The 26,684-nt window shown below is 46.1% G+C and overlaps 1 protein-coding gene across 1 annotated transcript; it reads left to right on the top strand.

The window, feature by feature from the left end:
- Positions 1 to 2,650: 2,650 nt before the first annotated feature.
- LOC146198472 (uncharacterized) lies at positions 2,651 to 26,103 on the top strand. The gene is made up of 5 exons (XM_084593975.1): positions 2,651 to 2,817; positions 5,695 to 5,846; positions 22,826 to 22,893; positions 23,485 to 23,565; positions 25,830 to 26,103. The coding sequence occupies exons 1-5, from the start codon at positions 2,701 to 2,703 to the stop codon at positions 25,961 to 25,963; spliced, it is 552 nt and encodes a 183-aa protein (XP_084450101.1). The 5' UTR covers positions 2,651 to 2,700; the 3' UTR covers positions 25,964 to 26,103.
- Positions 26,104 to 26,684: the final 581 nt, after the last annotated feature.

Below are 26,684 nucleotides of genomic sequence, written 5' to 3'. Positions count from 1 at the left end.
GGTTACCAAAATATTGATCCATTACCGCTGGTCGGGTGCAAGCAGATTGCAAAGCGGTGAGATGCGCGAGCACGGAAGAGTGGAGTCGATCGTTGTGACGTGTGCTGAAGAATAGCGCAAAAAAGACAAACACACTAGACAAGAAACAGCGACAGACACAGCGCTAGTGTGTCTGTCTAGTGTGTTTATTTTGATGCTGTTTTCCCGAAGATGTTTCACCAACTAGTCTGTCAATACGTTTTGATGATAGATGCGGTTTTCAGTACCTGCGTCTTCTGTTTTTGGAATGTGTACGGATGTCTCGCCGTCGGGTTTCAATGTTAGTTTTATGGACTGGCGACTAAGGACATTTGAGGTCATGTCACTTTGAATGCTGTTACAAGTAAGCATCTGATTATATATGAACACGGCGTGGCGAAAGAGGAGTCCCAGTTTGTTGGAGCATACAGAGATATCGTTCGGCCGATGCATTGGAATATTGTTTCGAATGAAATGGACAATATTGAAGCCCACTAAAAGCAAAAACATTTACACCTTCGGGGCCTTACATAGTGAATATACTACTGTAGTACTGCTATTGGGGGGAGGGGGATACACTACTATTCTATTGTCTTTGTTCCCGATCGAAGCTGACGACCTCTGCCGACTACAATTCTGCGCCTCTAACACGTACTTCTCCTTCAATAAGACATTTCACAGACAAACTTTCGGAACAGCCATCCCGTCTTAGTTGTATGTGCCAACAGTGCTCTAGAATGCGTAATGCGTAGAATCCGGAGCACTGTATGCTAGGGGCGAAAATTGGGGGAAGGGGGGGGGGGGGGGGGGGAGGGGGGTTATGGGGAGGCTTCGAACAGGCCCACACAAATGCTTACGCACTAAGGCCCAGAAAGGAAGAGTGCGCACTTTAACAGTGTCCTAGGGTAAGGTTCGTAAACTCTTCATTATTCTTCACTATCGCCTGATGTATTGTAGAATGCCAGGACATGACGTTCTTACGCGGGGGCGAAAAATATTACTTTTGCCTCGCGCTAAGACATTCTTCTACAAACTTAGCTTCTACACGGACACATTGCATGAGAAGACTTGGCTTCGGTAAAAGCACATTTTGAGTGATCTAGCTGTTAGCTGCCGCCTTTCTGATACTCCCGCAAAAATTCGACATTGCTTCATTATATGTAAGGACTCAATTTCGCTCTGAGCGGTTTTACAACGGACCTTGAAAAAACTTTTTTGACTTCGCATTCCCTTGGATACGTCACCGCAATGCAGTATATTGATGAACATCTTCACATGTGCTTTTCTAACTGGACGACATAGCTTATGAGAAACGAGAATAGCGAATCGGCTATGCGAGTCACTGGTTTCGACAAAATCTAATCTCTGTCAAATATAACCTCTGCTCAACTGAGATAAATTTATGAATAGACCGACTTTTAACCGCTTGGTGAAGGGATCGGCCTTACCTCCCAACTAGTGCACCGTAACTCTGTATTTTCGAGGTGGCTTTCGTGGGGTTCCATAAAATATTTGTCAATAGTTCATGTAAATATAGCATCAGTCTAATAAGTAGCATGTACGAAATATAAATGCGTGTCAGGGGAAAGGAAGCTGCTCTGATTATTAGTGGACACACGAGCTTTCTTTTTCCTAAGTATTTTTTTGTGAGGATACACTCTGACGGCAGACTTTATCCATAACACTCGAGAGCCAATACATTCATTCATTCATATAAAAAGTGCCCACATGCCGTCGTAGACACGAAACTCATCGTTCGTGTTCTTTTATCACTTTTGCTTTTCTTGTTCTTGATATCAAAAATATATTTTAGTTAATAGTGCTCAACTAACCGTGGTGAGGTTGTATCATGGCTTCTCTCCTTTCCTTGTAAAACTGCGAAGCGCTTGCAATTTGTTTCAGTGTTAAGCAAATAACTAACCCTGCACAAGCTACATGTAGTACTTTCAATCTCTTAGTGCTGTGGGAGTGGAGCCAGAAATGAAAAGCAAAATTTACTGGGAAAATGGCTGTCGAACAAAGTTTCTGCTATGCCTCAGCCTAGGTTGCCTAGCAATGCACTTATTTAGTAAGTCTTTAGACAAGATAATGAACTCGGGTGTAAATTGGGATAAACGTAATTGCAGTTGCATTCAATTCTAACCTACTCCGTCTTTTCTCTCTTTCGCCCGCTTGTCCCTCGGTACCTTTTTATTTCCGCCGCCTGTGTTCAGGTGTTTCAGTTATTGAAATAACAGATAGCGGGGCTGGCGAAAACTATTTTTTTTATCTTTTATTATTATTTCGAAAATTTCTTTGGGTGCCAGTATAGCACGACGGAAAAGATCTGCTGCCACTTTGCTCATACTGTTCTTTGCAAAAATAAAATTTCGAGTTTCAAATTTAATACTCGGCAGGTGCATCTAGTTACAAAACGGCAACATCAGCCTAACAAGCATAGGGAGTCAAAGCACTTTTATCAGCGTCAGTACAGATATACGATGCGGTAGAGTTGAGAATGACAGCTATTCTAATGTAACTAAAGACCGTATGTAGATGTATTATGTTTTCATTTGTTTTTGCATAAAGCTTTCTCACCGATGTATTCGATGCGAACAGTTGCTGGGGCAAATAAAGTCACAGGCGCTATTGGGGACCTTGTGAGATCTAAAAGCTGCCAAGCTAGCTCTGCTTCGGGTAATCATGCGTCTGGTCCAAGCTGTAGCGCTGACTCTATCCTGCATCTGCTCCTTTCAAGCACATTACTGCGAGGGCAAACCTAAGCATCAATTGTATCATGAAACCTCTGATGTTGGAAAGGTAAGTGAGGAAGCAAATCTCCTGATGATCTTCCCTGCATTTAGCCATATTGGACATGTATCAGATCAGTTTAAGGTTGATACTTTCTTATTCCGGCCGCGGGCGTGGACGACGCAAGGCATTGCCCTCCCCCCCCCCCTCCCCCTCTTTATTTTTTGCGTGCGTGTAGCTTTCTAAGCATAAAGTACACAGTACGCAAATATTACGGCTACATAGCTGGCTATATTTACGAAGATATTGGACTGCCATTTTATTTCTCAGAACGTACACCTTTTTTCCCAAATTTACCCCTTACAGTATAACAGATCGCCAGACACTGAGATTTGGAGTGCATTATGCCTGGAATCTCGCGGCGTGAGGTACATGAGATGCACACAATGGTATTGCCCTCAGGTTTGGTGCTCTCGCAATGAAGCCAAATCCACCTTAGTCATGAAGGACTGTTTCGTTTCACAGGAATTCGACCTTTACATATCCCTCATCTCATAGCTGTAGTTACTACATGAGTACTCTGGTCATGTAGTTCCCATTGAGTGAAGTTTGTACGACGTGTTTCAAAACATGTAACCACAGGTAATGGAAATTCGAGCGACACGCGTGGAGTGAGGGATACAGAACTGAGAGGGGAGGTTCTGCATAATGCAATTTCAGGTTAGCCTGATCAATCAAGGAGACCTTGCCCCGCAAAAACGCATTGCTTATCACCCATGATGGGTCCTTTTTAAGAGGCAATTTGCGTTTGTTTACAGGTTCGGGAAGCGTGTTTCGCAGTTCGCAGTCACTCAATTCAGCGGCATCGGGAGAAAAGAGAGATGGGGGGGGGGGGGGGGGGGGGGGGCAACATTAAAAGAGCATCGGATGGGGACATTTATTGCTTGGTTTATGGGCTTTAACGTCCAAAAGCGACTCAGACTATGTGAGACGCCGTAGTTGAGGACTCTAGAAATTCCGGAGTTCTTCTGGAGTTCTTTTATGTGCACATATATCGCACATGACATGGGGGCCTCCAATGAAATGCGGCCGCAGCGGCCGGAAGTTGATCCCGCGACCTTGGGTTCAGTAGTCAAGCGACCTAACGACTTAGCCACCGCGGTGGAGCGGGTGGACATATAGCATCGCCTCTAAGGGCATGACGCGATGCCTCCTGGATATTCTCGTTCGCGTGAGTCTTTGCTAATCGATTAACCGCTAATTCCTTGGTTCTTCTCTGCCTCGGTTATCTCACACATATTCGTTAGATTGCAGCCGTAAGCTGGCCACTTATGTGAGAGACATCTCGGCGCATATAACTACAGCTATCCGCTTTAACGAAGCTACCTGAAGCAGCGCGTCTTCCTGATAGCCAAAGGGTTACGGAAAGTATGACTAACATCTCACCCACCCAGGTGAACAGAGAAGCTCGAGTTGACAGCTTCTACCATATCATATATCTTCGGACCTCCGCACTACCGCCCAGCCAATCAGTATAAATCCATACTTATTTTACAAACTGCAACATGCCGTAGCCATGCCCGTGAATTTTCGCTCTCTACGCCGACAACGCCGCCAAAGCCAAATTTCTGGCAGAATGAGGAATTTTACGCTGTTGAAATAAATTGTAACTTTTGGGTCATACCAGTTGGGAAATTCTACTTCAACAAGCGACCAGATTTTGTATGCATGTTTCCGGTACTTATGAATTGTCTCGCCATCTATAAGGGTCAATAGAAGTTTTCTGCTGTTGCCGTCATTGCCTTTTGTAAATCACTACCTCTTTGTCATCAACTCTACGCCTGTTATATCTAAGAATGTTTGCAACTGCAGGGCTTCAATTAATTTTATTTGCCAGGTGGTTGGGTATTTATCAATAATCTGAAAGTTTGCAACTTAGACGCAGTTTTCTAAAACGATCGCGGGCGCCGCCAATAAATTTTGACAAATCAAATCCGCAGTTTTTTCATACATGGGCCCTATGGAACATTTTGCAACTGACAGTTTTGAAGAGCTTTGAAATTGTAATAGGGATATATGTGAAATCAGGAGGAATACACTCCTTCTCCTTCGCTGTCACCGTTCCTCGACTGTCATTTAGCTCCATTGCTCCCTTTTATCCGCTTCCGAAGAAAGTAAGAGAAAGGAGGTGTCATATTGCCTCCCGGACAAGTCCCTCGTTATCTCCATGTCTAAGAGTTAGTAGTTGCGCTTGTGTTCTGCGTGCCGTAAGACTACCACTTATGCATTACTCTCGCGTGATTTTTATTCTTTCCTTCGTTTTTATTTTAGTGCACTTAAAATGCAGTTAGTGCCGTACGAGGTTTTCGGAGAGACAGCCAGGAGAGGGAAAGGAAAGCGGACGCCTACATGCGCTTTAGCTCGAGGCCCTGATTTTTCTTTAACTGGAATTAGTAGGGCTGCGAATTTGGCAGGGGTACTCGCTCAATGCGCATAAAACATTGATTGCTAAAGACTAATCTACAAGTTTCTTCAGACAGCGCGATATAGTCTCTTCCTTTCATAGCAAGGCAGGATCTGTGCGAAGTTCATGGGCTTTTCATGGACATTTTTCACATGTTCTCAAATTCAATCATGTATAGTAAAGGAGGTGTCTCGGACTGTGGCATCAACGACACATCAGCGAATTCATTACCATTGCTTAGACGGGCGCGAGATAGCTGGACTCCTGTGCAGATGTTCAGTAAGTAATTATTGGGAAACAATCCTTCATTCTTCAGAGAGGAAAGTGAAACTATTTTTAAGCTAATGCATACCAGTAAGAGGTAGTGATAAAATCTAAAATAAGGGGTCACTTTTCTTTCAGGAAGTCTAGTATGCACTGCCATTTCTATCTGCAGTCATACGTCAACTGGAAATTCCTCAGCACTACATTTGTATCTGCAGGTATTCGCAAGCTTCCCTCATGTCCTCTCTATCGCCGACGTGGACAAAGATGGTGATCTTGACTGCCTAGCAGCTGTGCGAACAGACTACGACAAAAGCATACCGCGAGCCACATACGTCTGGATGCTGCCAGGGCTGAATGGCCGTGAACCGTACGTATTGGATCAGAATAATTACACGGAAAGAAGTTTAATGCTCGTAAGGAAAATTATAAGAACTGAAGGACGGTATAAAGTAACTGCATTAAGCTACAAAATTGACGCAGACAGCGGACTCGACAATCTTCAATTTCCTTTTAAAGGAATTATGGTTTATAGCGCTATTCCAGGGGATTTTAGGGTTGGTTTAGGAACAAAAAATTATCGCCGTTGGCATAACTTTAAATTCTCCTGTTCGTACCTGCCGATACAAAATTAATTACCATTAATAAAATACAAGAGTTTTCTATGCACATTCTGCCCACCCGTGCACAGAATTCGCGCCACATCCAGATATATTTGTGCTTTCGTAAACAATATATATATATATATATATATATATATATATATATATATATATATATATATATATATATATATATATGAAGGAAAGAAGCCAACAGTCGGCGAGGCCAAGAAAAGCGTTGGGGATGGTACTTTATGTCTTTTTCTTTCTTAATGTTTACTTGGACAATCACAGAAATTAGTAGTGTAATCTGTTTAGGGGAAAGATAATTGAACACAAAGTAGAAGAAAAAACAACGTGCCGATGGTGGGAACCGAACCCACGACCTCCGAATATCGCGTCCGGTGCTCTACCAACTGAGCTACATCGGCCGCTGTCCCCTCTGCTACTTGCTTGGGTATTTATGTTGTCTGTATACGAACCTTGAGAGTGTTCACCAGCGCCACCCTCAGCCAAAGCAGCGGACGTGGAACGTCCTTTGTTACCGCCAGCGTCACGTAGAACGTGATCAAGAGCGAGGGCGAAAGCTGTGCTAGAACCCTCTTACGCTACCTATGGCTTCAAGACTGCCAGAACCGAGACCCTCGTAAGCTAGAAGCAGATCAATTAAGGGGAAATGAGGATGCTCGTTATAATACATGAAGGAAAGAAGCCAACAGTTGGCGAGGCCAAGAAAAGCATTGGGGATGGTACTTTATGTCTTTTTCTTTCTTAATGTTTACTTGGACAATCACAGAAATTAGTAGTGTAATCTGTTTAGGGAAAAGATAATTGAACACAAAGTAGAAGAAAAAACAACGTGCCGATGGTGGGAACCGAACCCACGACCTCCGAATATCGCGTCCGGTGCTCTACCAACTGAGCTACATCGGCCGCTGTCCCCTCTGCTACTTGCTTGGGTATTTATGTTGTCTGTATACGAACCTTGAGAGTGTTCACCAGCGCCACCCTCAGCCAAAGCGGCGGACGTGGAACGTCCTTTGTTACCGCCAGCGTCACGTAGAACGTGATCAAGAGCGAGGGCGAAAGCTGTGCTAGAACCCTCTTACGCTACCTATGGCTTCAAGACTGCCAGAACCGAGACCCTCGTAAGCTACAAGCAGATCAATTAAGGGGAAATGAGGGTGCTCGTTATAATACATGAAGGAAAGAAGCCAACAGTCGGCGAGGCCAAGAAAAGCGTTGGGGATGGTACTTTATGTCTTTTTCTTTCTTAATGTTTACTTGGACAATCACAGAAATTAGTAGTGTAATCTGTTTAGGGGAAAGATAATTGAACACAAAGTAGAAGAAAAAACAACGTGCCGATGGTGGGAACCGAACCCACGACCTCCGAATATCGCGTCCGGTGCTCTACCAACTGAGCTACATCGCCCGCTGTCCCCTCTGCTACTTGCTTGGGTATTTATGTTGTCTGTATATATATATATATATATATATATATATATATATATATATATATATATATATATATATATATATATATATATATATATATATATATATATATATAGCGGACGTTGCGCTTGCGACATACTGCCGGCGCCCCTCGTGCGCTTAGTTTCGGTTGCATGCTGATAACAGCGTCTAATTTCCTCGCGCTGCCGGGCAATGGAAAATAAGTTTTCCGTTGTTTTAAAAAGTGATATGGCATCGTCTCGTTCACGGCATCAAACTGCCCATTCGAACTAACTACCCAACTACGATAATTACATAGTCATGCAATCTTTAATTACATAAATATTTATACGAGCTTTGCAGTATATTACTTCCGCCGGGCCAGATATTTTATTTGCTGCTACAAATATATTTTTTGCGAACCTAACAATTGCAAGAATATTTGAAAATGTTCGCTGAAACACCGGATATATTGTCACGTAGTGGTGACAAGCCCAGTCTGTCTGAAACTCCTAATTGGGCTCACTTGCGCCTGCAAAAGAACTATAAGCGAATCGGCGGTGGCGTAACAGCGAACGCGCTCGTCGGTCGTCGAACTCAGAATGACCATTTTACTAATTAGCGCGGAATTTAGAAGCGGGGAAGAAACATCTAGATAAAACCGCTAACAGTGACTACAGTATAGCCTGAAACATTGTTGAAATACAAGCGCGTGGCTGGAATCCTTCGAGATAAATCTCGAATCATCTGCCGCAACAAAGGAAATGATAAAGCCGTGTCTCGCTACAACGCATATGAACAAACAAATTACAGAATTGATACGCACCCTAGATTCACAATGATAAGACAACATGCCGGCGGCTGTAAAAAAAAAAGAAAAAAAAAACACGAAGATTTTAATAGATCGCGGCAATATAGGTACATATATACTAGTGTTGTTTCATCAAACACTTTCGAAAATTCTTAAATCTATTGTGAGGTGCCCGGCGGTTACGAGGGCTCGCTAGCGAGGCGCTGGTTTGGTTCGAGGCTAGGTGTGCGCGGGGAGAGAGGAAGATGGCGTCGGGACAACGGAACAGGCGTGTGTGATCTGTGGTGCCGTGTGGTGCGGTGCGATGTTTGAACTGAGACGCTGGTCAGCGGAGAGGACTTCTGAGTGTGGGACTGACGTGTTGCGGCACAGACGTATTTCCCGTTTGAAGCAATAAATCTAGTTTAAACCCCTATAACCTGACAAGGTAGGGGCTCGTCCTAAGCGTCAACATGGACAGCGGTGCGGAACAAGGCGACGAGTCGCAGGCGTCGCGTGCAGTCGTGGCTCACAGTGTAATCCAGGACCTGCTGCCGCAAACCGACGGTTCAATCCTGGCTCGGGAGCAAATCACAGGGGAGCTTCGCACTCTGCTCCTCCAGACACCGGTGGACTCCTTCCATTGCTCCAGCCTAGTAGGCCAGGCTAGGCCTACATCCGACCGACGAGGCGCCACTGACTTCCATCAGTTTCAGGCTGAGTTTGTGTCCGTCGACGATAAACAACGCGGAAAACGGAGACAGCAACGCACGCAGCACCTGCAGGAGAATATCCGCCACTTCACTCACGTGATAGCGGAATAATATGAGATAATTGGCGGCCCGTTATCTGAGGATAAAACAGTTCTTATAGCCAGAAAACTCATGCACCCGCAGTTCCAAGATCTAGCGAAAAACATGGAGTTCAAGGACATGCGTGATATGGCGAAGGCGGCGGGAACATTGATGCAGAAGGCGTGGAGCCGCCTCAACTACGTGCCACCCCCTCCTCGAAGTTACTAAGTGGCCCAAAATCTAGCCTTTGTCGACCACGTTGCAGCAGCTCAAGGAGGCGGACAAAGCAACCAGAGCTGCTATACTACTTATCAGTGGTCTTTGCTCCCATGAGCTTTGCAAACTACCCAGTGGCATAGTCCACATTTCGGCGGCATCCACCAAGTAGCACACCCGAGGCACCTCGACAAAATTCGAAGCAACAACTCTGCCGTCATTGTGGAGGTGCAGGCTACTTTGCTAGGTGTTGTGCTGCGAGGCAGTCAAGAGGACAGTCCCGCTACTTCCAATGCAACAGGGCAGAGCATACTAGAGCCAACAGTCCGGGAAACGCTGGGTGTAGATGCTGCTCCAGCCGGCACCTACGCCGCAACGCTGCAAGTGGCAGCTAGAGCTGGAAGGGAAGAGCCCCTGCTTGAAGCAGCGGGCGTTCTTCGCATTGTTTGATACCGGATCAAGTGTAAGCCTTTTTGGTGACTCTGCTATGGCCGCAGCAGAGTTAGCAGGTGCCATTCTTAGAGAAGAATCTCATTCCCTCCGTCTAGCGAAGGGTGGACTGGCACAATTCGGTCGGTGCGATGCAGGATTTTTTGGGCAGGGGCCAGTCGTAAGACATCCTTGACTGTGTAGGAATGTGGTTGCAGGAAGAGACTTCCTCGTAGCGTCATACATGCGTATCCATATAAGCCATGGTGGGTAGACAGTTAGCATAGACCCGTGTTCTCTTGTCAAGTTTGTTCGTCCGCCAGTGACTAGGCCCACACAGTCGGCACCTACCGATGACGGGTACGCTCTGGACACCCTGTATCAGACAGCGCCACAGCACATCGTGAGTAGAGTGAGCATCCAGCCACAGGATTTGGACAGGCGTGTGTTAACAGTGATGATTTTAAAGACATCTTTAGTGCAAAGCCGGGACTCACCATCCTCATGGAGCACAAGATTGTGATGGAAGACAAGGTACCAACACATTGCAAGCTCCTCCCAGTGAATGCAAAGAAAAGAGAGGTTATGGGTTAGTGCTTTCGAGAGCTGTTCAACGAGGGGCTTATAGAAACCGGTACAAGCACTTGGGCAAGTGCACCTGCGTTGGTCCCCAAAACATCTCGTGGATACCACCTCGCAATCAACTGAAGAAGTCTGAATGCCAAGTGAAGTGTACCAGTGTACCCTATGCCAAGAACAGACTGATTGCTCGCCCAACTAGGAATAGCACAGTGTTTTGCCAGCCTCGATTTGTCGCAGGCCTTCTTTTAGATTCACGTTGATTCGGAGGACATCAGCAACACCGCCGGCTTATGCCCTCAAGGCTCATTCCAGTTTGAGTGGATGCTATTTGGTCTAGCCGCGACCCCAGTCACCTTCCAAATGCTAATGAACAAGATCCTGCAAGGTATCAAGCACAAGTATTGTATGGCGTTCTAGATGACGTGCTCATCTACTCAGAGTCCTTCGAGGCACACATTGAACATCTACAAGACGTGCTAAAACAGATACAAGCGGCTGGCCTCACAATAAAGCCAGATAAAGATCAACTCTGCATACGCACCCTGAAGTTTCTTGGGCATATCTCCCCTGGTAATTGCTACCTCGACCCAGAAAAAGTGCAGGCAGTACAGTTTTCCCTATCCGCGGGAACACTAAGGAATTACAAGGTTTCCTTGGACTGACAATGTATAACCACACTTATCTGTCGAATTTCTGTCACATCCAAGCCCTTAACGTCACTTCTCCGGAATTATTTTTCATAGAGCTGGGGCCCGCACCAGGAAGCTGCTTCCACCACTCTTAAGCACCAGCTGTCTGTGGGAGCAGTAATCAGCATGCCTGACCTCAACCGCCCTTTTACCATTGAGACTGATGCTAGTGGAGATGACATTGCAGCTTTCCTGCTTTAGAAGCCAATGGAGTTCTGAGTCCAGTATCGTTCATCAGCCGGGCGTTATCTGCTGCTAAAAATAACTATACTGTGCAGGTATGGGAGTGCCTGACTGTAGTGCAGACTCTCGATAAATTTTCGACCCTTCATGGAATTTGCAGAGTTCGAAGTTCATTGTGACCATGCTTCACTCGCATGGATGTTCCGCACCGAGCAACCATTGATCAGAGTAACATAGGTTCTTCGGCTCCAGGGATTCAACTGCACTATTAAACATTGGAGAGGCAAAGCTACCATCCCAGCATATACGTTAAGTTGCTTTCTTGGGCCAGAAAATCACCACATATTGCCATCAGTGGCTGAGGAGCTCTTCCTCATGGTAGCGGCAGAGCTCGACAGTTTTATTGATATTGAAGGACAGTAGCTGTACAGAAGCCTGATGTAGCAACGTTTTCTAACTTTCCAGATGGACATGTACTGCTGAGGGACCTCTTCGGCTACATTGACAAAAACTGTCTCCCCAAGGGCACCAAAACGGCCAAATTAGTAAGACCTAGCAGGCGAAAGTGAAGTTGACGCACATGGTGCCCTTTGGCATGTTGTTGGCAATGTGAAGGCACTGTGGATACCTCAGCAGCTCCAAACAGAAACCTTGTGTTTGGGACATGACCATCCGCACAACGGCCATACCGGCTACTTTAAAACCTACAAACACACGCGTGAGCAGTACTTTTAGCTTAGAATTCGGGCGGATGTTTGCCGGTATGTCCGTGCCTGCCGTCATGCCACAGACTAAAGCCACGACAGAAGCCGAAGGGTCTGATGTGCAGCTCATGGGCCACAGGACCCATACAAGAGTTAAGTAGCGACATCATTGAACCTCTTCTCATCCCACCTCGCCGCCAGAGGTTTATCCTCCTTGTGCTGGACAAATTTACAACGTTTGCAGAATTGTTCCCCCTTCGTGTTCATACCTCACAAACCATAGCCAACAAACTTATCGAAGTTTTCTGCAGATATGGTGTCCCACGCAGCATCTCCAGTGACAATGGGAGTGAGTGAGTGAAAAAACTTTATTGAGGTCTTTTGGTTAGTCTCGGAGAGTCTTCCTGCAGCCGCTTCTTCGCCACCGTTGGAGACTCCTTAGCACGGGTGGTTCCTTCATTCCAGGGCTCCACTGGTCCTGGCTACCTCGCATGCGTGCTGCACCAATGCCCTTTGGGCGGTGAGCTCGCAGCTGGCTAGCAGGCCCTCCCATTGCTCCGCACTCGGGTTAGTTTGTTTGTGGAAAGTGTAGTTGTGTTTACATTCCCATGTGACGTGGTATAGGGTCGGACTGTCTCCGCACCAGGGGCAGCTATCTCTATACTGTGTGGGAAACATTTTGTTTAGAATGTATAAGTTGTGGAAGGTGCCAGTCTGCAGTCTTCTCCAGCTGGTCGCTTCTTCTTGTGTGAGTCGCTTGTGGGGCGGAGGGTATTTTAACCTGGTGCCTCAGTAGTGATTTAAAATATCTGCGTACGTCGGGTCCACCATCACGGGGTCCACGAGGTCTTCTGTCAGCAAGGCTCGGTGCGTGATTTCGCGAACCAGGCTGTCTGCCCTCATGTTGCCCTCTATGTTGGTGTGCGCCGGTGCCCAGAAAACTACTTGTGTTGCTTTATAGCCCGAGGCTCCTGCGCCGAGGAGAATGCGTAGGGCCTCCCTGCAGATTCTTCCTTGTTGGAACCTTCTGCAGGCTGTCTTGGAGTCTGTTATTATAACCTGTGATTCGTTTCTTCGATAGCCCTCGGCCGCTGCGAGTGCCACAGCGATCTCCTCTCCGTCTACTACCGATCTTCCTCTCGCGGATGCGCAGCTGATCGTGTTGCCTAAGCAGTCAACCACCGCTGCTGCTATCCTCGTGTTGGTGCTGTATCTGTCTCTCGGGTATAGCCCTGCGTCTGTATATACTGTATATGCCTTTTTAGCTAGGTGGTTCTCCACGTATTCTGCTCTTGCCTGTCTTCTGGTCGCGTGTAGGTTGGGGTCCATATTTCGTGGTATCGGGCGAATTCTGAGGGTTCGCCGGATTTCGTCTGGAATGTTTTCGTTTGGGTCTGGCGTGTTTTCCGCCTGGTAGCCTAGTCTTCTAAGTAGTCTTCTGCCTGTTTCCGTGAGTTCTAGCCTTTCTAGCTGTGCTTCCAGTTGGGCCGTCGCCAGCTCCTCAAAGGTGTTGTGAACTCCCAGTTCTAGTAGCTTGTTGTTTGGGGTGTTTCTTGGTAGGTTTAGGGCCGTTTTGTAGGCTTTCCTTATCAGAGCTTCGGCCTGTTCTTTTTCTTTCTTGATTGCCGGGTGGTAGGGAAGGGAGTATGTCACCCTGCTGACTACCAGGCTTCTGACTAGTTTAAGGGTGTCGTCTTCCTTCATGCCATGCCTTCTATTGGAGACTCTTTTAATCATTCTGCTGACTTGTTCGGTTGTTTTTTGCAGTAGGCTGATCGTGTGGCTGCACTTTCCGCTACTCTGCAGCCACATGCCTAATATCCTTATGACGTTTTTTTCCGGTATGTTTTGGCCTTGGAGCTTGATTTCCAGGTTCGCCTTCGTAGGTTTCTTCGCCACCCTGAGTAGCTCCGACTTGTCTGTTGAACACGCTAGGCCTCTTGCCCTTACGTATTCTTCTACGCATGTTGCGGCTCTCTGTAGGCTTTCCTGCTTCTCTTCTAGCGTGCCCCGGTTGGTCCAAACCGTGATGTCGTCCGCATACATGGCATGCTGTATGTCTTCGATTTCTTCCAGTCTTTTGGCCAAGCCAATCATGGCTAGGTTAAAGAGCACGGGCGAGATCACCGACCCCTGTGGGGTTCCCTTGTGGGGGGTGCTGAAAGGCTGACTTCTCACCTCCCCCAGCCCTATGGTGGCTGTTCTGCCTGCTAGAAAGGCTCTTACATAGTTGTGAGTTCTTTCCCCGCAGTTTATATTTTGGAGTCCCTCCATTATGGGCCGGGTGGCTGACGTTGTCAAAGGCCCCTTTGATGTCTAGGGCCATGACCACGTTTTCCCCTGTTTTTGGGATGTTGGTTAGGATGTCCTCCTTGAGTTGTAGGAGAACGTCCTGCGTAGATAGCTTAGACCTGAATCCAAACATGCTGTGTGGATAGATTTGCTCTCGTTCCATCCACCGCTGGATTCTTTTCGTAATTATTCTTTCATACAGCTTTCCCAAGCATGAGGTAAGGGAGATTGGCCGCAGATTCTCGATTTGAAATTTTTTGCCCGGTTTGGGAATCATTACCACCTCTGCATGTTTCCATTCGGCCGGGATTGTGCCCTCGGCCCAGAGTTGGTTGAGGTAGTTTGTCAGCTGGTTTACTGCCCCCTCGCTGAGGTTGCGTATGAGGGAGTTTCGTATCTTATCTCCCCCGGCTGCCGTGTTTTTAGTGAGGGCCCCCATCGCCTCGTGCACTTCTGCCAGCGTGATCGGCCTGTCCATCTCAGGATTCTCTTTGCCCTGATAACTTCCTTTGTATTCTTCTGGGCTTTCTTTCCCGTAACATTTGGCCTTTAGGTCCTCAATCATTTGGTCCTCGGTTCCTTCGTACTGGTGGATTAGTCTTTGTATTGTCTTGTTGCTTTCGGTCCTCGTTTTTCCCGGATCCATCATGGCTTTCAGGATACGCCATGTCTTAGCCGTGCTCAGTGTGCCGTTTAGCGAGTTGCTGAATTCCTGGCAGTTTTGCCTTGCTAGTTGTGTGGCGTATTCTTCTGCCTTGGCTGTGATTTCTGCAATCTTTTTCTTTAGCTTTCTGTTTAGCTTTTGTTTCCGCCATCGCTTGGTGAGACTGCGCCTTGCCTCCCATAGCCTAAGCAGGCGCTTGTCCACCTCTGGTGCTCGCTCGGTTCTGTCTACTTCCTTCGTATACGTTTCCTGTATTTGTTTGAGCTGCTGGCACCATTCTTGGATGCTCGTAATCTGTCCTGTTAGGTCCCTGCTCCCTTGTCTGAATGCGTCCCAGTCTGTGAGGCGGGCTTTCCCAAGCTTCCGTCTGGTGGACTCTGCCGTCATTGTGAGCTGGACTATGTAGTGGTCGCTTCCTAGATTCTCTAGGGTGTTTTCCCACTCTGTTTGATTTGTACCCTTTACGAAAGTGAGGTCTGGACTTTTGTCTGCACTTACGCTGTTGCCCGTTCTTGTGGGTTGGTCTTCGTCCGTTACTAGTTCGAAGCCCTGGCCTGCCGCAGTGTCCCAGATGCTTCGGCCTTTTCGGTCAGACGTTGGGTATCCCCAGTTTGGACTTTTGGCATTGAAGTCTCCCGCTATCACAAGGGCGTTTGTTTTGGCTAATTTGTTTACTTCGGTAAACAACCTTCCAAAATCGCCGTCCTTTTGTCTCGGGGGGCTGTATAGGTTTACTATGAAGGTGCTTTTTGCCCCAAATTTCTTCTTTGGAATTATTTCGGTGATTACGTGTTCTATATTCGTTCCCTCGATCTCTTTGTGTGCTATGGTGGCTATTTTGCTGCTGATGAGGGTTGCGGCTCTTTTCCCGCCTGCCTGGCAAGTGTATCCCTTTAATGTGGGTGTGCTGTTAGTTTCTTGGAGCAGGATTATGTCTGGCTGTTTCCCCCTGGAGTTTATGTACTGCTGCAGGAGGCCCTGTTTCTTCCTGTACCCCCTGCAGTTCCACTGCCAAATATTTAGTTGCTGTTGTCTTGCCATGATGGGTTTTCATTGTTGTTTGTCCCTTGGTTTTCTGTTGCGCCAAAGCGTCTTTCGCTAAATAGTCTGTCTCTAGCCTCGTGGATAGGTCTGTTGTTTTGATTCTTGACGTAGCTGCGGAAGCTCTGGTCTTGCATAGCTAGTCTCTGCTGGAATTCCTGCATTTGTTTCTGTACTGTCATCATAAAGCTTTTCATTTCGTCCCATTTTTGGTCCTCCGTTTGCTTCTGCTTCTCCTCGACCGGTTGTGGAGGAGGGGGAGAGGCTGGTCTAATATTGCTTGCCTCGTTTCTGCCCTGTTGCTGCCATTGTAGTTCTTTGATGAGTTCGTCTAGTTTCCGTTTAATCTGTTTAGTTTCCTCTCGACTTTTCTTTAGCTCCTCCCTCAGAGCCTTATTTTCTTCTTCTAGCTTTTTCTCCCTGCTTAAGGGTGTATTTTTATCCATGTATGTGTTTGAGTGCGGATTAAACGATTTAGGAGGACCCGCTTCCCAGCTTACCTTGACTCCGCTACTCTTCTTCTGCTGTTGTTTCGGCCCGGGGCCCCCGAGCTTCTCCAGTGGCGGGTAGGACTCGTCTCGCCGTCCGTCCCGGCTCTTGCTACTCTCCCGGCTCGGGCTTCTCGAATTGTTCCGTGGTTGGGTGGCCTCTTCCTCCCCAAACCATCTTGGTCGTCGGTTTCTTCTGCCGCTCCTACTTCTTCCCCGTCCTAGCGACTGCTGTTGCTGCTGTTGCTGGCTTCTGAATGCGGGTCGCCCTCTCAGCTCCGCCGCTGGCTTCAGTCTTTGCTTGCATTCCTTGGTGCCTGTTTGGTGGTCTCCGCCGCAAATCAGGCATTTCGGGGTGCATCGGTGTTCTTGGGTTGGGTTCTGCTCTCCGCATTGCTTGCAGGCCTTACTGTCCGGGGTCGGGCAGACGTCGGATCTATGGCCTTGCTTGCAGCATATGTGGCAGAACTGGCGGGTGGGAAAGTATGGGTGGCACCACATCTCCCCTCCGTAGTATAAGACTTGTCTGGGTTTAATGTGGCCGTCGAAGGTGATTACCGCCGTGCTTGTCTTGCCTAGCATGCGAGCGCTGTGAATCTTGACTCCCTGGGTACGTACCCTTAAATTGGCTTTCAGCTCTTCGGGCGTTGTTCCGGGCTCGATGCCGTGGATCACCCCTCGTATTGTGTCTTCCGGCGCCGCCACGTGTGCGTTAACCTCGTAGGATTTCCCGCCGAAAATGAGATTGGATATGCGCCTCACGTGCTGGGCCGCCTCTTCGTTGTCGGTGCTCACGATGACTATATTGGAGCCGTTGCGTAGTCTGATAATTAGGTCTTCCCCCTTGGAAGCCATTCGCTATACATGGTGTGGAAGCAAGTGATGCGCCACTGGGGCACCAATGATCGCCATACAGTCCCGTATATACCAGCTGGGTAAACAGTGGAGAGGAACAACGCTGTAGTGAAGCAGGGCATCATGACATACTGCGATAGCCACCGCGACTGAGACAGGCTTTTCCCGGAGATTGCTTTTGCCATGCGCACTTCAGAAAGCGCAGTCACAGGGTACATACCAAATTACGTTCGTTTTTTTTTCAAGAGAGACAAAGTGACAAAGTACAATGCACGTCACACTACTACAGGCAGTCCGAATGAAGTAATGTTCACATGAAAATTTCTTCGCCTGAGCGAAAGCGACTGAAGGAACTCTTTCTTAAGAACTACTCTCCGATTGCACGCAAACAATTTTAGGAATTCATTGCGCAAAAGACGTAGTGCGAGAAACGACGCCCCCCGCCTTTTTATAAGACACTGACAACGACTTCGTACCAGTAACTGATGTCAGTAAAAATTGATTGCTTGGCTGTTTCTGGCTATGTTGCCGCTTGTTACAACTCAAAAAGGCGTTTATCCCCAGAATGTGGATATAAATATCTTTCCATCGGTCGAAACAAACTCGTTTTCAAGTCAATAACGGCATATAACATATTCATGTGACGTCAGCTGCGCGGAGCATATACGCAGCCAACCGTTTCGCGCAACGGCATGCAGGGTGCATCGCGCCGTGGCGAGCGGGAAAATCTTGTCCTCCAGCTCCTCTAATAAACTGGTCCAATGCTTTAAGGAAATCCTTCAAAGTTGAGTTGATCTGTATTGAGGGAATAATTACTCGTTAGCATTCCCCGAAGTGTAACATAAAGCTGCACAAAAAGAGCTATGCCGCTTTCAAAATATTGCTGACAAATGAAAATTCGTCCTGCTAACGGGTTCGAAACTGCTACCAGCATCTGCCGGGGCAGTCGCTTTACCCCCTAAGCTAACGAGGATGGCCAGTGGATCAGATCCAGGGTGAAAGCTGATTGATCAACAACTTGAAGTCGTGACTCAATGCCTTATGGGAATCCCCCGAGGTGAAAAATACTTTCAAAAACGTAGTATTAGAATCAGAATCCTTCCAAACGCAGCCATATCGCTACACAGGAAAGCTAGATGGCTTTCTCAAAAACTTTATAGTTAAAATATCCGTCTTGGCCCGCGGTCTATTCCACCTCGACGGATTCTCCTATAGCATATGACGAACACTGTGATCGAATCGCTTTCGCCCTACTATCTAATTTTCCGTCTATCCTGGTTAGCTCAGATGGCAGAGCGACTTCCCCGAATTAGCAGTGGTCCCGGTTCAAAAGTGCTGACCAAGAAGATTTTTCTTTAACTAAGAAATATCTGAGAACTCTATATAGCTTTTCTGTGTAGCCACATGGCGGCGCTTGGATGGATCTCTTTTTGAACCCGTCCTAAATTTTGGTGGAGGACACATTTGTCAACTGTCTGTTATACACCAAGAGAGAAACTTTCTCATCCCCCTTCGTGCAGCGTCTTTAGGGCAGCGTGGCGCCCCAAGTCACGTACTTTTATTTTCGGACCGCGCAAGAGCCTTCTGCCGTCCATCAACGTTGCGAGTGAACGAGGTCTATGGCGTGCCCTTTTGAACTGTGTTCACCTTTGATTCCGGTACCCTCTTATTTTATTGTCACTTTTCTGGCTTTTAAAAACTGCGTATGGTTTGGTGAGATAGGTTTCTTTATGATTACAGCCCTCTACCTTATCGATACAGTATATTTTCTGCATGTTCTCAGTGTACATTTCAACTAACCGGTCATGAAACGACTTCACGAAATCCTGCTTCAAGAGACCACTAACAAGGGCGCGCACACCACCGCTGCTTCCGTCTTGCTGCTCCCGTAACAGCCCATCACATGGGCATAACCATAAGACCTTCTTCCTCAATGAAATAATTGTACATATCCATGCCAGAAAGGAGTCTGAACAGACCTACCTCAAGCGCGGTAGCAGATGAAAGGCACCGAAGGGGCGCGAAAGTTTACTGTTCATTCATCACGTTCGGAGAGAGGGGTAACGAGAAGCAGGTCGCATACCGCTGTGAACGCACGGTATCGATCGGCGCTTGTCATGAGTCGACGGAACTGTGTTGCACGACTCTGTCGCATACAAAAGCTCTTACGAGTGCAAATCAAGTCGCATGAACTGTTGTGTGCCTATAGTGCTTTAGTAGTCGGCTAGGATGAAGACCACCGCAGCAGTGCAAGAACTTGAGGTTGGCTCGAGCGGTGCAGTACGATCGAAACCAGTCAAGACAACGATACGAACGGATACTGAATAAGCAGTGACTACCATCGCAAGCCGAAAGCGTGAACCATAAAAGCAATATGCAGAGGTGGAAAGGACAAGGCGACGCTCAGGGAAAGAGGTTACCTAAGGAAGCATCAGCGTCAATAAGGAGATTTATCCAGAAGCCCAGAATAGACAGAACCTGAAAACCCTGCAGACGCTCAGAAGGAGCAGGATTAACTTTATTTGGGGTCCAGCAGGGTTTAATGCGCCCCTTCATGGATCACTGCCTTGTCGTGGCGGAGGGGCTTGCGAAACTGGATGAAGTCGTGAGCTCTGCTGTGTAGGGCCACCCAAGATAGACAGGTCACGACAGAGACTGCTGACAAAATGTGATTCACTGGAGAAGGTAATGGCAACCCACTCCAGTATTTTCTGCCTAGAAAACCCTATGGCCTGTCAGAATAGCATTAATGATATGGCACCGGAAGATGAGCTCCCCAGGTTGGAAGGTGTCCCACATGTTACTGGGGATGAACAAAGGGCGATTCCTAGTAGCTCCAGGACGAATGAAGCGGCTGAGCTAAAGCCAAAAGGACGCTCAGCTGTGGATGTGTCGGGAAGCGACCGGAAAGTCCGATGCTGCAAGGAGATACTATATCACGTAGCAACATGGAATGTAAGATCTATGACGCAAGGTAAAGTGGATGTCGTCAAGCGAGAAATGGACAGATTGAACATTGATATATTGGGTATCAGCGAGCTCAAGTGGACCGGAATAGGAGAATTTAATTCCGGCGACCATTATGTGTTTTATTGTGGGCACGAATCCAGGAGAAGGAATGGGGTTACTCTCATAGTAAACAGAAGAATGGGCAAAGCAGTGCTAGGGTACAACCCCAAAAACGATCGAATAATTTCACTTCGGATCCATGGTCACCCTTTCAACATAACAGTTATCCAAGTCTATGCACCAACCACTACTGCTGAAGAAGCTGACGTTGAGAGATTTTATGCTGACCTGCAATGCATTTTAGACCGCACTCCATCATCAGACGTCCTTCTTCTCATAGGAGACTGGAATGCTAAGGTGGGGAGTGAAGAAATATCCAGAATTACAGGCAAGTTCGGTCTTGGTGAGCCAAATGAAGCTGGGCAAAGGCTAGTAGAGTTTTCTCAAGAAAACAACCTGAGCGAATACTTATTTTCAACAGCGCAAGAGGCGCCTGTACACATGGACTTCACCGGACGGTCTTTACAGGAATCAGATCGATTATATTCTTTGCCGGTAGAGATAAAGAAGCGCTATACAAGCAGTAAAAACAAGGCCTGGGGTCGATTGTGGCACCTATCATCAGCATCTTGTTGCCAAATTTAGGCTTCAATTGAGGAAAACGCAGAAAAATAGAAAGTTTTCAGGTATAATCTGGATCAAATTCCATCAGAATATGCTGTGGAAGTGAGGAATCGATTTCAAGAATTAGATCTAGAAGACAGAGAGCCTGAAGAGATGTAGACTGATGTTCGTGATATAATACAAGAAGTTGCTACTAAGGTAGTTCCAAAGCAAAAGAAATGCAAGAAAGCAAACTGGTTATCCGAAGAGGCTTTGCAAATAGCTGAGGAAAGGAGGATGTCAAAAGCTATGGGGGAAAGAGAAAGATACAAGGTTCTCAATCCAGATTTTCAGAAAATAGCAAGGAGAGATAAGAATGCCTTCCTGAACATACAGTGCCAAGCAGTTGAGGACAACAGCCAACTGAGGAACACAAGAGCTCTGTATAAGACAATCAAAAATATCAAAGAAAGCTTCCATGCTAAGCTGGGCGTGATAAAGGACAAACGAGGCAAGGACCTCACTGAAGCCTCAGAGATAAAGGAGAGGTGGCAGGAATACACAGAAGAACTGTACAAGAAGGACTCTGATGTGCAAACCCAACATAAGACGGTTGTGATTACTGATCTCGAGCCGGGCATCCTGAAGAGTGAAGTTGAATGGGCCTTAGCCAGCCTTGCTAAGAACAAAGCTAGCGGAATTGATGGCATTCCTGCTGAGTTGCTTCAAAACCTCAACCATGATGCTGTTAACGTTCTGTATACATAATTTCAGCAAATTTGCACAACCCTGCACTGGCCACAGGATGGGAGGAGGTCAGTTTACATCCCCATTCCAAAGAAAGGCAGAGCCAAAGATTGTTCCAACTACCGCATGATCGCGCTTAATTCGCATGCTTGCAAAGTGATGCTGAAAATCCGTCCAAGGTAGGCTGCAGCAGTATGTGGATCGGGAGCTTCCGGACATGCAAGCTGGGTTTCGCAAGGGCAGAGGAACTAGAGACCAGATTGCCAACCTTTGCTGGATAATGGAAACAGCAAGAGAGTTCCAGAAACCCATCTACTTCTGCTTTATTGATTATGCGAAAGCGTTTGACTGCGTAGATCACAGCAGATTGTGGCAAGCTCTCCAAGAGTTCGGAGTTCCAATTCACCTCATCTGTCTCCTCAGGAACCTGTATGAAGGGCAAGAGGCCACAGTCAGAACTGGGCATGGTCTTACTGATTGGTTTCCGATTGAGGAAGGAGTGAGACAAGGCTGCATACTGTCGCCCTGCCTATTTAACCTATATGCTGAGTGCATCATGAGGAAGGCCGGTCTGGACGAGTCTTCAGCTGGAGTGAAGATTGCTGGAAAACGTATCAACAACCTGACCGCCGAAGAATTGACGCGTTTGAATTGTAGTGCTGGCGGCGACTCTTGATCGTTCCTTGGACTGCCAGAAGATCAAATCAGTCGATATTGTCGACCATGAACCCTGACTGCTCATTTGAGGGTAAAATTCTAAAGTTAAAGCTCAGCTACTTTGGTCATCTGATGAGAAGAGAGGAGTAGCTGGAGAAAGATTTGATGTTGGGAAAGGTTGAGGGTCACCGGAGAAGGGGTAGGCAGCGAACGCGATGGTTAGATGGCATCCTCGAGGCGCTGCAGATGAAGTTATGTGATGTTAGGAAGATAGTGAGAGACCGGAAAGCGTGGCGTGATATGGTCGATAAGGTAACAAAGAGTCGGACACGCCTGAACGACTGAACTGAACTGAACTGAACTGAACTGAACTGAGCTGAGGGTTTAATGCGACCGGGCCTAGGTATCCCACATGAGAATGTCGTGACCTTGTCGCTTCGCCGCCACGCTCAAGCAGTCACTGTTTAGCTTGCGCAGCAGTTATGTTATTTTTGTACCTTTAAGCATGTTGATTTCTGATTGTAAGTACATTTGTTTGTATTTCAGGATAAATATTTCGTATGTTGGTGTACAGGGAGAGAGCCCTGACGAGGTCCGTTTCTGGGATCAAAATGGTGAATATATTTCCTTCTAGACATGTACACGTGAATTTCTCCATTTAGTCAGGATGTTTTCAAAGGCACATTAATGTATTAAAAAATATACGAGTACTAACCCAGGCAAGTAATGACTAATTGTGTTTGAGTTGCTAATATCCGAAGACATTATAACCCCATGCATCATAAATGTAGGGTGCCTACACAGAGTTGTTAAAGAAGTTCGGATGTTCATGTTGACGATAGAAGCGACTTCCTGCATATATGGCAATTTTTCTGACTCTGTGCAAATGTTGTTGCTGTCAGAAAATCAATCAACCAAATTTCTGGAATGCTGAAACATACACTGCCTGCTAGAAGAAGAGGTACATGGTGGGATCGAGAAAAACAATTAAGATGCAAGCATTCTGGAGAAGTAAATTTATCGTGACATTAATGTTGAGAGAGCGCAACGGCAAAAGTCTAAAAAATCACGAACTGAATTCAATGGGCTCAACTGAAGAAGCGACGTAACCCTAGAGCCAAAATCTTTGGGAAAGAGGGGCCATCACTTTTGCAGCAAGAGAGAAGAACGCTGTTCGAAGGGAAAATTTTTTCATTGCCTTACAGGTGACGGAACTGCTGAAACCGCTAGATACGTTTACACGGACTACAAGGAGTGCCTCATTGCGGACCTTTACGAGAGGAAAGGTATAAAAATTAAGTAACCAACCACTCTTCATACTATAGTGTGTGCCACGAAACCTAGTCGGAAGCAAAGGGCCCGTGTTTCATCGCGGCTTAGATTACATGAGTCGTTTCTGGTCTTAAATATTGTGCAAGAGAATACACACAGCTTTACAACCTCATTGCAAATGTGTTTAAGTGCGTAGGAAAAGAAAACTCGGAATATGTGTCCATTCGTTTTGGGTGGCCTTTGCAAGAGGAAAGTCGATATAAAGAAAAAAAAAAAAGACAAAATGTTGACCAGATGAGCTTTATCAGGCTTGAAGACCGGTTACAAGAAGGGAAAGAGAGCATACCACTTGAAAAGAAGCTGAAAAAAAATATAAGAAAAATGAAACAAAGCTTTGCCTCAAGTCATAAATGGCAAGTTTAAGCTTCAAGAAAAAAAGATTATACACAAAGACACAGCAAAAAGCAGACGGGACTCCAGACGAAAAAAAAAAAAAAAACGACACAGAAAGGCGGAAATGCATGAGCTGAAATGAAGGAAACTTATAAAAAGCTAACTGAGCAAGAGCCAGCGGGGAAATCAGAAAAGCAAAATAAAAAAAAAGATATTTGATGGTAAGAAGTGTTGGTACGGACAAAAGTAAGCGTAACTTAATAAATCTCTACAACTATAATCCAGGTGGCACAAAGCATCGGCCCATTACTGGTACTATGCCGGCAATGCATTGACCCTACATTGAACCGGACATTGTCAACCAAGTACCAATATTGGGGCAATGGCTTGTGCAGCTTAGGAAATAGGGCAGCAGTATGAACAGCTTGCTGAGGTGGCAATATAAAATGTAAGAGCAGAGCATACAAAGAGTGAAGAAAGTGAACTAGAAGAGGCTGCAAGGAAACTAGTAAAAGGCTGGAACTAAGTATGATGCTTGGCAAAAAAATAAATAAAAAACAAAACTAAGCATTGTAAGATGACAACAAGGAGGTCAAAATCAACGAAATAAGATTATTGTTATATATAAACAGATGATATAGAGAGAAGAAAGAGAAACATCGTAGAGATATAAGGGAAATTGTTCTGTGTAAAGGGAAATATTTACAACCAATGAAAAATGTGCACGAAAGATAACATGCATAACGCAGATTGCAGCTTTTACAATAAGGTTAACTTCGAACAACAAGCAGCACTGATAAGAAAATGCGAAAGACACAAGGGAAAGGAAAAGTACAAGAAAAATAGAGGTGCACTGAACAGCAATAAAATGTTGAAGATATGAAAAGTGAATATGCACGTGAAGAAAGATAAGCGATAAAGCCAAAGGTATATAAAAGCTTCTTACATGACATCGAAAGTAGGACTACAATAGAATACGAACCGAGGGTGTGAAATTAGATTGGTTGGTTGGTTTGTGGGGTTTAACGTCCCAAAGCGCGACTCAGGATATGAGAGACGCCGTAGTGGAGGACTCCGGATGTTTCGACTATCTGGGGTTCTTTAACGTGCACTGACATCGCACAGCACACGGGCGCCTTGCTTTTCGCCTCCATCGAAAAGCGGCCGCCGAGTGTAAAGGGGAAACGAAAGATGTATGAAAGGTAAAGTAAAACATAAGGCTACTAAAAAATGACACCACAAATATCTAAGAAAGAAACATCCTTCGTCTTAGCTCAGTGGATGGTAGAGCACCTTACGCGAAATTCGGAGGTCGTGGGTTCGAATACCACCAAAAGCATGATATTGGTTTTTCTTCTACTCTCTGGTCGATTATCTCCACGTTAATTTTATAGCTTCTCAGGGATTAAAAACATTCTCAATGCATTCTTTTATGTCAGTGGTGCTGTTGGCTCTTTTCGTAATAACGGACGACGGTCCATAAGAACAAAAGCTAAAGCTCGAAACTGGTGTAGTAGAATTAGAAATTTGCACATTAGGTACATGCAAGCAGTGGGAAAGTGTAGCAAGCGAAAAAGAAATGGATAATTATACAAATGTGATAAAACAAGCTGGTACCAAATGTAGAAATAAAAATAAAACAAAACACATCACGAAAAGGAAGTTGCGGAAAATGTCCAGGCAGGTAATTGACTGTGAAAATGGAAGGCAAAGAGTATAAGTTCAGCAATTATACACGCCGCGATACACCTGGAATTTTCTGAAATGCAACCTTGACTACAGAGGTCATGCTGAATGCATCGGCGTTTTTTATTTATTTTTTTTTTGTGCGCTGTGCATGTTTTGCTGCCCGCTCAGTATTCAGTGCTGGAATTTTTCATCGCAGAGTGCATGCTGTGGACTTCCTGGGAGGTGAAAGACCACGTTTCGCAAGAATGCTGGGATCAGTTCGAAGACAACTGCGAAGACGCGCACATGTCCTACGATGAAGATACGTGCCGCCCATTCTTCAATTTTTAACCAGAGAGCAGGACCGGACTCGGCACTATCCGGAGCCAGCACTATAGCTTTTCCTCGTTTGATGCGGTGGCAGCTTTGGCGGGCGCTTTATTGAATATTTTGACTTGTGGTGGCACGCCTCCATTAAACAGTCAACAGTATCCTTGTTGTTGGGTCATTCTAAATTAGGTATCTCATGCAGAGTTTGACAGGAGGGTGGTGGCGCATTGAGAGGCCTTCCTTATTATCCTTATTAGTATTGCTATGCATGCTTGTGATTAAGAACATGAAGGGCATTACGTTTGCATTTATTTAGAAATGTGCGCAGATAACATCCGCCAAGGATAAAACAGGTATAGGGAAAGGACTTTGTGCTACACTGAAGTCAAAATGATAAATCTGAATAAAATGTTCATCCTTATCAACTATGAAATCTATCCTACACCTTGGCGCACAGCGGTTGCCATTAGCAAGCCTTAGCTAGGTTCCTTTTTAAGGAGAGAGAAAGCTGGAGAAGAGAGAAGAAAGGAGAAGGAGAAGAAAGAGAGAAAGAGATTGCGATCCACCAATCGAAAATGGTGGATCGCAATAAAAGCTGCAAATGTAGCCGTTAAACGTGTTCCTGCATTAATAAAAGTTTCCCCATTGGCGCTGAAAAACAGTTCCTCTGCATGAGAGCCACACACACGACGCACAAGTTGCGACTTTTCATTTTTACCGTCTGCTTTAACATAAATATAGT

Source organism: Amblyomma maculatum, chromosome 2 (assembly GCF_055883805.1).
Source record: "Amblyomma maculatum isolate TAMU_Amacu chromosome 2, ASM5588380v1, whole genome shotgun sequence".
Taxonomy (NCBI): Eukaryota; Metazoa; Arthropoda; class Arachnida; order Ixodida; family Ixodidae; genus Amblyomma; species Amblyomma maculatum.
Note: the sequence above shows the minus strand (reverse complement) of the source record. Positions and strands in the feature narration are given on the sequence as shown.

What these genes read in the sequence shown, in the direction of transcription:
- LOC146198472 (XM_084593975.1), top strand. Translation starts at nt 2,701, where the DNA reads ATGCGTCTGGTCCAAGCTGTAGCGCTGACTCTATCCTGCATCTGCTCC. An exon ending in GGGCTGAATGGCCGTGAACC is followed by an intron (nt 5,847 to 22,825) that starts GTACGTATTGGA and finishes TTTGTATTTCAG; the next exon opens with GATAAATATTTCGTATGTTG. An exon ending in CCGTTTCTGGGATCAAAATG is followed by an intron (nt 22,894 to 23,484) that starts GTGAATATATTT and finishes ATTGCCTTACAG; the next exon opens with GTGACGGAACTGCTGAAACC.